Consider the following 11,977-nt stretch of genomic DNA (forward strand, 5'->3'; position numbering starts at 1 on the left):
GCTCCTGCCACAAGTGGTGTTCATCTGCCCTCATTTATTTCTGCAGGCATGGATGTGCCTCAGGGCCAAAAGGGCACAGCATGGAGGCGTCACTGTGTTCTTTGCAAAATGAAGTCCCCCATCACCTGTGCCACATGCTTGGTGACCCTCTGCTTTACAGCAGAAAGAGACTGCTATGGCACCTGGCATCAATATTGTGTAGAGGTCTGAGAGTGACGGGGGGGAGGGGTGTTAAATTCAATTTTGGTATTTTGTATAGTTATTCCATTCAAAATGTATAACTTCACCAATTTGGCCACATTTGGGCTACTTCTTGATAAATGCCATGTAGCACACATTTTTAGAAGTTATCATTCTGAAACTCTGCACAAGTACTGTTGCCCTCAAGTTTACTAAAATTGTCCCCATCATCCTGAATGTTTGTTTTGTCTTGTTCATTTTAAAAATATATGGTTTACTCATTGTATTATATTCTCCTACATTCAAGTCACATTTACAAACTGAGTGTACTCTTTCAAATGAAATCAAGAATATGCATATCCTTGGTTCTGAGCCACAGGCAGAAATTGAAAAAAGTAAGGGGGGGGGGGTAGCTGTAGAGGTGAAGAGGTGAAACCAGTCATACTGCAGCATGTCTCCAGTGTTAAAATGGAGCCTAACCAAATGGCTTACTCATTTACATTGCACCGTTCTCTAATTTACAAATTGATAAGCTCTATTGCTATTCAGGGAAAGGGTAGATGTTCCTCTTGGAACTGACAGGTTGAACTACGTTCAAAGTTTGTAAGGGGCTTAATACAGTTGTATTCCAGCCACTAGGGGGTAAAAAAAAAAGGGAAGTGAACAGGGAAGTGAACAGTACTTTTCGCGGTGTAGTTTATATGATAAGCTCATTGGAAGGGTAACAATTGCAAAAGGTGGTACACTAAGGGAATTCAGTCAGAATACAATGCATCTATAGACACCATACATTTGGTTTGCATCAGAATTTCCCTTTGTCAATTGAGCTACAGTAGGCAAGTGTAATTAAGCACAGAAAAAGTATTAGAAATGACTAATTCATGACACAATGTCAAAACAAATCACTTGCTCAAAGTGACAAACACATTCCATGGGCCAAAGATACTTTTATTTCAGGTGTTAATATCCATCTGCAAAAAGATTGCATTTGATACAAAATCCTTCATCACACAGATGAAGACTCATCTAACTTGTGCCACTAAACGTGTCGGGCAGAGTGCATTTCCTTGATGTAGTGAAGATTGTTTATGGAGACAAGGGGGAGATATTGGTGACGAGGTAAGAGGTTAGAAGGTTTGAGAGAGCGTGTTCACTTCTGGTCGGGCATCAGGTCGTTGAAGGACTGGCCGCTCTCCAGGCGCTTTTCCATCTCGACGAGGGTCTTGACGCCGTCGACAACCATCTGCACCAGCTCCACCTCGGAGAAGCCCAGACGGTCTGCGTTGGAGATGTCAAAGACACCGCCTACTGCTGCAGTGTCCACACCACCTGGAGGGGGGCGGTACCAAAGAAAAGCTGAGCCAAATGGTGCTGATACGGTTGGTTTCTCCGCAACTAGGGGTGATAGGCCAATCCTGCTCCTGGAGAGCCAGTGGGTATGCAGGTTTTAGTTCCAGGCAGCCCTACTTTAATGCCTTTCAGCTACTGTAATCTAAATCCTGGGGGCTCCACAAAATGTTGCATATGCACAAAATACACATATGCATGCTCCAGTTCACTCAAAAGTTAACATTTATTACATGGAATTTGACGTGAGAATGTGCTTAGCTTCCTGCAGACTTTAGACCAGGGGTCCCCAACTGGCAGCCCATGGGTGGTTTTATTTGGCACCCAAGTTCTGAGAGGACATTTGCATTGTTGGACATGAGACTAAAAACAAAGAAATCTGCACCAATTGATTTAGATTTTGTAAACCTGTTTAAGTACTCCCACACAGATGTGATCGTGTAGAAAATGTAAGAAAGGTTTGAAATGATTGTTAGTCAAATATTGGGGTTTGGGCTTGCAGTCTACAAATTTGTAATTATGTTCTGGCCACCCCCAACCAAAACCCACTAAGTTTTTGCCCATGGCTGAATCTAGTTGATGATCCCACTATAGACCATGTGTATGCACAGTTTCCAGTGGTTGAAGTATTGCATTGCAAGTAGCCTACCATTTTGTGCAAGTGGGGGATATGACATGCTTATTGATAAAAAATAAACAGGCAGCCTTAAGATGCAATCATTTGCATTCGTGAAGAAATTTTTCACATCTCTGCATTCTAAAAGTTAGAAATAGGCATCCATTTCCATAATAAATGTACCTTTGTTTCATACTCGAAGTAGCCTAAAATGCCTACATTAAATTGGACCCACTTTACAGTAGTAAATATTTGAAACACTGTTAAGTATTTAGCTCCATGCAATCCAATCGAGCGCAGTTTAAGGGTAGAACAAAAGGTTCACCTTTTCAACTTACATTTTAGGGTACTGCACATCAACCTACTGGAATTGCAAATGTTGCAAGTAAACAATTTTCATAAATATAATTGTCATATGCTTTAGCCTACAACAAATTAACATGGGCATCCCTCATTTAAATTGGGTCTGATAAGCTATTATTTGAAGTGTTCTGCGCTATGCATCAGAAAAGGGTGTGTGATTTATAACAGTAGAATGTAAATGAACAGAGTTGACTTTTTTGCTTTGAAGTGTCGGCTACCACTAAGTAGGACTACTGTAGTTTAACATAGACAATGTTTCAGAATTTGCAGGCAGTGCAGCATATTTAGGGTCAGGAAAAACTAAACATGTTTACAGGTCCAACAATTTGCAAATCGTTTTTTCAGAAACTTCCTTGGCCTAATTCCAACACCTCCAGAGAGACATTTGATGCAGTTTCTAAAGGCAATGGCCAACTACCTTGGCCTAATTCCAATACATCCAGAAAATAAGGGCTGTGTTGTCACCATAAAAAAAGGGAAAGATGGGCAGGTAGTGTTTTAATGCTTGTTCACGCATGCAGTTTCAGGACAAGTCTGATGTATGACGGGCGTAAACTAAGTTTATAAATCTCAATATTTTTGTATGTGTGCAGTCTTTTCAGAAGTGGTGCACAGTTATGAGGCCCGAGGAGCAGCTACTTTGCCAAAACAGGAGTAGGGCTGATCAAATTCCGGCAGCAGTGTAGCTCCCCAGGAGGAGAGTTGGCCATCCTGGCCCTATTCAGTGGACAGTTAACACTTTCCACTAGGTCTTATCCACATTTAGGAGAATTGCAGCCACGGTTACATACAGCCAAAGGTTTAGAGGCATGTTGGATTAGCATAACTGTCAAGTACATAGATTCCGATTCAATTAAACATTGACATCTTGACTGCACAATGTTTTACCAGCCTACAGTAACAGCCATTGGTTAATAAATCAAACGTAGTCCAGATCTGCTCGAAATTCACTTAATCCCAATAACTGCTAGACAAAATGTCCTATCTACATTTCCTAATAGAGTTGGTGTATTCAAAATGGATGTACCTGTGCCACGCTTCTGCAGCCTCAACCTCTTGAGGACCTCGCTGAACTTCTCGTGCTTGCTCATGTTGGGCAGCTTGACGTGCACGCCGGCACGCAGCCCCGTGCCCAGGTTTGAGGGGCAGGTGAGCACGTAGCCCAGGTGCTCGTTCCACATGAACTCATGGCCCTTGTCCTTGAACAGGCTCTCAATCTGAAGTGGTCAGAGGAAACCGTGAGGTAAGGGACCAAAGGTTAGAAGTTGTGTTGAGAAAGCAACTGCAGTGTTGGGGGACTGTTTTAAGTTTAAAACGTTTGCCCCCTTTTTTTACAACAGTTTTTGAAGTGCCATTTTGCATAGCATTTTAACTCACAAATTGACTACATTCAAATGCAATTAACCCCAGCGACGTAGTTTGTTCTTTCACATTACGTTGTAGAATTGAGCCTTGGGCTTAACATATTTGACATCCTAGAAAGCAGAGTGCACGTCACACACCTTTGTGAGGCCTGTGCAGAAGCGGTGGAACACCTCCTTCATATTGCCGCCCTTCTGCATAGAGATGACCCGCAGATGGTCCTCCTCATTCACCCAGACCAGGAAGGTCTTGCCATCATTGTGCCTGTCAACAAAAATCAACATATTAGTTCAACATTGGCTGGAATGAGACGCCATTATACATAACGATCATGTTTACTCTCACTGAAGGCACCCTCCAGCTGGTACTCCAGTGTAGGGTGAAGTTAGACGCCGATCTTGGGTAGATTAAAGAATAAATCCACCACTAATGGTTACGATTCGGGGAGGTTGTCCTTGATCTGTACCTAGAGGAACTTCGACCCAGAGCCTCCTTTAATGACCCACAACAGAGAACATAACTGCATCTCACTATTTTAGAGCAGGGCACGCCAAGCTGGTTCCTGGCGAGCTAACATCCTGTAGGTATTCACACTCACCCTAATCTAGCACACCTGGTTCTAATAATTAGATTACTCATAATTGGCATTTGACCAAATATCTGCAGAAGGGTAGCTCTCCAGGAACAGGGTTGGAGAGCCCTGTTTTGGAGTATGTAATGTGGATTGTAGAATCGTAGATGGGGCCTCCAGTAAATTTTGACCATTGAAGAGGTCAACTAGCGTCCATTTTATTGGCACATGCACCAAAGACAACAGGTGTAGGTAGACCTTACAGTGAAATGCTTACTTACGAGCCCATAACCAACAATGCGTTTAAAAAAATACAGATGAGAATCAGAAAAAGTAATGAGTAATTAAAGAGCAGCAGCAAAATAACGATAGCGAGACGATATACAGAGTCAATGTATGGTGGCACCGGCTAGTTGAGGTAATATGTACATGTAGGTAGAGCTATTAAAGTGACTATGCATAGATGAGAGAACCAGTGGTGTAAATAAGGGGGGGGATGCAAATAGTCTGGGTAGCCATTTGATTAGCTGTTCAGGAGTCTTATGGCTTGGGGGTAGAAGCCTCTTAGACCTAGACTTGGTACTGCTTGCCGTGCAGTAGCCGAGAGAACAGTCTATGACTAGGGTGGCTGGAGTCTGACAATTTCTAGGGCCTTCCTCCGACACCGCCTGGTAGAGTTCCTGGATAGAAGGAAGCTTGGCCCCAGTGATGTACAGAGCCTTACGCACTACACTCGGTCGGAAGCAGAGCAGTTGCCATATCAGGCCTTGATGCAACCAGTTGCTTTCGATGCGTTCGATGGTGCAGCTGTTGAACCTTTTGAGGATCTGACCCATGCCAAATCTTTTCAGTCTCCTGAGGGGGAATAGGTTGTCGTACCTGCTTCACGACTGTATTTTGTGTGCTTGGACCATGTTAGTTTGTTGGTGACGTGGATGCCAAGGAACTTGAAGATCTCAAACTGCAGCCTCGATGAGAATGGGGGCATGCCCAGTCCTCTTTCCCATAGTCCACATTTTTTAACCTTTATGTAACTAGGCAAATCAGTTACGAACAAATTCTTATTTTCAATGACGGCCTAGGAAGATTTTTACCTTGTCAGCTCAGGGATTCGATCTTGCAACCTTCCGGTTACTAGTCCAACACTAACCACTAGGCTACCTGCCAACCCTTTGTCTTGATCACGTTGGGAGAGGTTGTCCTGGCACCACACGGCCAGTTCTGACCTCATATGCGGCCTTGTTGCGGTCGGTGATCAGGCCTACCACTTGTCGTTGGCAAACTTGATGGCGTTGGAGTCGTGCAGTCATGAGTGAACAGGGAGTACAGGAGGGGACTGAGCACATACCCCTGAGGGTGCCCTGTTTTGAGGATCAGCGTGGCGGATGTGTTGCCTACCCTTACCACCTGGGGGCGGCCTGTAAGGAAGTGCAGGATCCAGTTGCAGAGGGAAGTGTTTAGTCCCAGGGTCCTTAATTTAGTGATGAGCTTTGAGGGCACTATGGTGTTGAACGCTGAGCTGTAGTCAATGAATAGCATTCTCACATAGGTGTTCCTTTTGTCCAGGTGGGAAAGGGCAGTGTGAAGTGCAATAGATATCGCATCTGTGGATCTGTTGGGGCAGTATGCAAATTGGAGTGAGTCTAGGGTTTCTGGGTTAATGGTGTTGATGTGAGCCGTGACCAGCCTTTCAAAGCACTTCATGGCTACAGACGTGAGTGCTACGTGTCGGTAGTCATGTAGGCAGGTTACCTTAGTGTTCCTGGGCACAGGCAATATAGTGGTGTGGTGTGCTTACATTATGTTGGTATTACAGACTCGGACAGGGAGAGGTTGAAAATGTCAGTGAAGACGCTTGCCAGTTAGTCAGTGCATGCTCGCAGTACACATCCTGGTAATCCGTCGTGCTCTGTGGCCTTGAGAATGTTGACCTTTTTAAAGGTCTTATATCGGCTGCAGAGAGCGCGATCACACAATCTTCCCGGAACAGCTGGTGCTCTCATACATATTCTAGTGGTCTTTGCATCGAAGCGAGCATAGAAGTAGTTTAGCTGGTCTGGTAGGCTCGTGCCACTGGGCAGCTCTCAGCTGTGCTTCCCTTTGTAGTTTAATGGTTTGCAAGCCCTGCCACATCCGACGAGCGGTAGAGCCGGTGTAGTACGTTTCAATCTTAGTCCTGTATTGACGCTTTGCCTGTGATGGTTCTTCGGAGGGCATCGGTTAGAGTCCTGCTCCTTGAAAGTGGCAGCTCAGTGTGGATGTTGCCTGTCATCCGTGGCTTCTGGTTGGGGTACATACAGTCACTGTAGGGATGATGTCATCGATGCACTTGATGAAGCCAGTGACCATCTGAAAGAATCTCAGAACATATTCCAGTCTGTGCTACAAAACAGTCCTGTAGCTTAGCGTCTGCTTCATCTGACCACTTTTATTGCACTTGTCAATGGTGCATCCTGCTCTAATCTTTGCTTGTAAGCAGGAGCATAGAATTATGGTCAGATTTACCAAATGGAGAGCTTTGTATGCATCTCGGTGTGTGGAGTAAAGGTGGTCCAGAGTTCTCTGGTTGCACATTTAACGTGCTGATAGAAATTTGGTTAAAACGGATGTAAGCTTCTTTGCATTCAAGTCCCCAGCTACTAGGAGCGCCGCCTCTGGGTGAGCATTCTCTTGTTTGCTTATGGCGGAATACAACTCATTCAATGCTATCTTAGTGCCAGTCTCCTTCTCTGGTGGCATGTAAACAGCTATGAAAAATACAGATGAAAACGCTAGGTAGATAGTGTGGTCTACAGCTTATGAGATGCTCTACCTCAGGCAAGCAATAGCTCAAGACTTAGATAACGTGCACCAGCTGTTGTTTACAAAAATACAGACCGCCGCCCCTCGTCTTACCAGACGCCGCTGTTCTATCCTGCCGGTACATCGTATAACCAGCCAGCTGTATGTTGATGGTGTCGTCGTTCAGCCACGACTCCGTGAAGCATAAGAGATTAGTTTTGATTGTCCCGTTGGTAGTTTAATCTTCCGCATTGGTCATCAATTTTATTCTCCAAAGATTGCAGATTTGCTAGCAGAATGGAAGGAAGTGGGGGTTTATTCGATCGCCTACAAATTCTCAGAAGTCAGTATGCCCTCTGGCCCCTTTTTCTCAAGACTAATCACGGGGATCTGGGCCTGTTCACGAGAAAGCAGTAAATCAGTCGCGTTGGGCTCGTCAGACTTGTCAAAGGACAAAGAATATTCTGCCAGTCCGTGGTGAGTAAAAGTTATTTTCGGTCATAAGACGGTAGCGGCAACATCATGTACAAAATAATTTTTTTAAAGTTGCAAATAATGCAAGTAAACAAAAACAATTGGTTGGGGACATGTAAAATGTCAGCATTCTCTGGCACCATTTTATCCTTTACTGCACCTTCCTTAGTGAACACCAACAGACCATGGGAGGAATTCACTAGAAAAGCTGAGTGGCAGGAGAATGCCAAACTGAGTCCCTTTATTCATCTGCCATCATGAAAGGAAAAGGAAGCCATTTGATGTCTACATGGAGAAAACTCTGCTGTGGTGCCCGGGGAACTCACCAGATACCCCTGCCGTCAGGCCAGTCACGGCCCATCCCGGACGCCAACAGCAGGGGGGACACGGGCTTGTCAAACAGGAAGTGGTCGTCAATCAGCTGTTGCTGCTCATCATCTGTCATGTTCTTCAGGGCGTAATACTGGCCATTGAGGTCCCCATCCAGTGAGGCTAGACCTGCAAAAAAACGAGAAAGTCAGTAAAACAAGTAAGCCTACATGAGTGGTCATCCTTTTTCACCAACTATAAATTGCATATTTGTAAGGATTAGGCCAACAATCAAACAGTTATATTTTTTTCAAAGTGGCAATTTCAGTTAAGGATTCAATTACACAGTGGTGTAAAGTGCTTAAGTAAAAATATTTTAAAGTACTACCCAGGTCATTTTTTGGGTTGACTGCTTTTACTTAAGCTACACTTTCTGCCTCTTATCTGGCAGACTCACGAAACACAAATGCTTCAATTATGGTGTGCCCCTGGCAATCTGTAAATAAAAATTGTACTGACTGGTTTGCTTAATAAATAATTCCAAAGTCCTTATACTTTAGTATATTTTAGCAATTACATTTGCGTTTGATACTTAAGTACATTTAAAACCACATACTTTACTCAAGTAGTATTTTACTGGAAGACTGGAATCATTTTCTATGAAGGTAGCTTTACTTTGACAATTGGGTACTTTAACACAACTTGCCGTTATATAAAACACATCTGGAATAATTAAGTCTTAACCAATGCCAGTCAAGAGCAGCAAGTCAATTGCAGTGTGGCATGACTTCAATAGTCTAATTAAGACAGTTCCACTCAGTGCTGTCAGGGGGCAGTGTCACAAAGGGAATGCAGCAGGACTCAAGGCATGGAAGAGGACAGGGCTCGGTTACGCACTTTCGATTGCCATGTTCTCAATGGCACGGCGCTCCCCACGGCTGCAGTGTGGGGGGAGGCAGAAGCCGCGGACACTCCTGCCAGTTCGCACTCTGGAGCTCAGGACGAAGTTGGGGTCCAGGTCATCCCCACCCTGCCAAAACAACAACCGTCGTGTTAGCAATTAGCATGAAAGCTAACAGGTATGGACATTTGATATCGACTAAACCAGGGTTGGGCTACATGGAGGTTTGAAAATAATGGGTTGTGTGGCCATTATGCCCAATATGGATTTTCATTGACAAATTAATTTCCCAAATAGTTGCTGACTCATGTAGGACAACCTTGGGAGTGTGTATGTGGTGAACCAGGGTGTGAGGCGATTCAGAGTGTGTGGACATTGTGTGCCTTTACCACAAGGTTATCTGGGTTCAGGTCGGTCTTGTGTTTGTCTGAGGGCTTGTATCCGCCGTGGCGGTCTTCGATGATGGGGTCCAGCAGCTCCTTGAACACTTCGTACGTCTCCTCGTCTCCGGCCACACAGCCCACTGTCATGATGAAGGGGTGGCCTTGAATAAAACAGGGACAGTGTGAAGGAATAAAAATGCCAGCCAATGGTGCCAACAGTTGACGTCATCCAAGTGAAAGTTTCACTGACAAAAATGCAGTTGGTTGACAGTAATTGGTTTTGGAATTGTATTCAAAATTGGTCAGCTGTGCCAGCAGTCACATTGGTCTTAGTTCCAGTAATAGCTTTAGCCACCCTTCAGCTGCAAGCTGTCAGAATAACACCATCTACACTGAAGCCATTGGGCATTAATACAAATTTGGGTTGGCATTCATAATGCTGTACATGTTCTGATTAAGAAAAAATGTTAAGTTGAGGTGACTAAGGTTTGCAGCAGACCTGAGTTTAAAATTATGTCATTTAAATACTAATTTTCTGTATATTTAAAATACTCCCAATGTAGGGCCTGAGTTAAATGCAAGAGTATAAATGTTTTTTTTAATGCATGCCAATACACATTCCAATATTCAACTACTTGTATTTTCAAATAAAAACATCTATATGCTACTACTCAATGTGAAAGTATTTGAAATAGTATTTAAACCCAGGTCTAGTTTGCATACCGGTACACATCTTCAGCTGGTTGCCACTTACACTGGATGTTGTAGTAGGGCCTCACAATAGACATCAAATTAAAGGCCTACATTACAATGCAAAGTCAGTAATTCTGCTGTTAAATGGACATGTGACCCAACAGAGGGGAATAAAATGCAAGGCATCAATTTAGCCTGTAATGTCACCTGCAGACAAATAGTGAACTTGAGCTTGCTCAACAAAGATCGTTGGTGATGCTGCTGTGACAAATTGGAATAAATTGGTGTATGGCCATGGATCCCATGTCAGTCCTAATGCATTGATTGTTAACTGGAACAATGCGCTCGACAGGGCCACAAATAATGAATTCCTATTATACTGACATTGCATTAGTGGCCACATCACAGGCACTTGGTAACAAGGTCACCGTTTCAACAGCGGAGGTTTTTCACTCGGTTCATGGCTGACATTGCAAAATCCAAGCACCGGATCAGTGGGTAGGCTATAACTAAAACCTTTCGCCCTCTCGACGCGGCATAAGACGGTTTAGGACCAACGTAGGCAAGCTCGGGCTGTTTACCTGGGTTATCAATTCCAGTTTGAATGACATCATCCACGGTAAATCCACTTGGAGTCTCTTTGTCCCGCAGGTTGCCGTACATCTCTGGGGTGAGCACCTTGGCCATGTGGTTGTTATGTTGGCTGAGGTCGGGGTACTCCTGCTCCGCGGAGTAGCTCATCTTCAGTTTGTTGTGGGTGTTCCCGAAAGGCATGACTGCGTTCACCTGTGCGCAAGGATGAAACGATGAGGTGTCAGTGGCCAAGAGCCTAGACCCGGCAAATGGAATAACTAATAGGAACAGGGTCGAAAAAGACTTGAAGTTACTGTACGCATTGTGACGCAGTGGTCGGCTATTTCGACACCTGATTTTGAGGTAGCAAACAAATTCCTGCCATTTGCGTGCCAATTCCTCATAATCTGAGAGGGTACACGCAACATACAATCGGTGCCCAAATATAGCAATTTATTTTAGAGAAAATATAAAAATGTCCAACAAAGGGAATGCATATTCGTCCACGTTAATCCAAAATATGTCGGTTACAGTGCGAGGCAATACTGTTCACATTAGTTTGAAGCAACCGAATGCGTGATGTCCAGCACCAGATAAGACCTTGCAGATAGACCACGACCTTGCGGTCTCTTCCGTGGAAACGGCTATGCCAAACGGAAAATTACACCCCTCTACACTAATTGACGATTTTAACCAGGGTGAAATATTGTACATGTCAGTTCGATTTAATCGTTTTGAGTGAAACCAAATCACTGACGTCTCCCCATTTCTCTAGGGTTAGATGCGCTTTCCCGAGATAAAGTCTAAAAATACCAGTCTTTGTTCATCCTATATTCCAAACGTTTTGCCATTATCATATAGCCTATTTAACCAATACATGTATTAAATACAAAAAGCATATTAGACACCTAACAGTTCTGCAAATATGATGACATACTTATGCATTTATACAACGTAAAAAATAAATAAACCTACCGTAGGACGTTTTTCTTTGGGAAAGACACACCAAAGCTAATAATGGTGTCCAGAATGAATCAGCTTCGCTAGGTTTTTATATGCCAAAGGAGCTCTCCTCTGATTGGATACTATTTAAAGTTCATTCATCCTATTGGAAAGGGGTATAACGCAATTCAAATCAAATCAAATCAAATTTTATTTGTCACATACACATGGTTAGCAGATGTTAATGCGAGTGTAGCGAAATGCTTGTGCTTCTAGTTCCGACAATGCAGTAATAACCAACAAGTAATCTAACTAACAATTCCAAAACTACTGTCTTATACACAGTGTAAGGGGATAAAGAATATGTACATAAGGATATGTGAATGAGTGATGGTACAGAGCAGCATAGGCAAGATACAGTAGATGGTATCGAGTACAGTATATACATATGAGATGAGTATGTAAACAAAGTGGCATAGTTA

General features: G+C 43.6%; 1 protein-coding gene across 1 annotated transcript; it reads right to left on the minus strand.

The window, feature by feature from the left end:
• Positions 1-448: 448 nt before the first annotated feature.
• Positions 449-11,625, minus strand: LOC112244750 (creatine kinase B-type-like). Its single transcript, XM_024412517.2, has 8 exons — positions 11,529-11,625; positions 10,562-10,766; positions 9,294-9,448; positions 8,901-9,033; positions 8,021-8,192; positions 4,009-4,132; positions 3,534-3,723; positions 449-1,509 (listed from the first exon to the last, which is right to left on the minus strand). Exons 2-8 carry the CDS (start codon positions 10,752-10,754, stop codon positions 1,331-1,333), a joined length of 1,146 nt encoding a protein of 381 aa, XP_024268285.1. The 5' UTR covers positions 10,755-10,766; positions 11,529-11,625; the 3' UTR covers positions 449-1,330.
• Between the last annotated feature and the right edge of the window lie 352 nt (positions 11,626-11,977).

This window comes from Oncorhynchus tshawytscha, linkage group LG18 (genome assembly GCF_018296145.1).
Source record: "Oncorhynchus tshawytscha isolate Ot180627B linkage group LG18, Otsh_v2.0, whole genome shotgun sequence".
NCBI classification, from domain to species: domain Eukaryota; kingdom Metazoa; phylum Chordata; class Actinopteri; order Salmoniformes; family Salmonidae; genus Oncorhynchus; species Oncorhynchus tshawytscha.

Bases quoted from the DNA above. Each gene is read 5' to 3' on its own strand.
- LOC112244750 (XM_024412517.2), bottom strand. From the start codon at position 10,754: ATGCCTTTCGGGAACACCCACAACAAACTGAAGATGAGCTACTCCGCG. The intron at 9,449-10,561 runs GTAAACAGCCCG...GTTTTATTCAAG, and splicing joins AACTGGAATTGATAACCCAG to GCCACCCCTTCATCATGACA. The intron at 4,133-8,020 runs GTGAGTTCCCCG...TTTTGTTGACAG, and splicing joins CCTGACGGCAGGGGTATCTG to GCACAATGATGGCAAGACCT.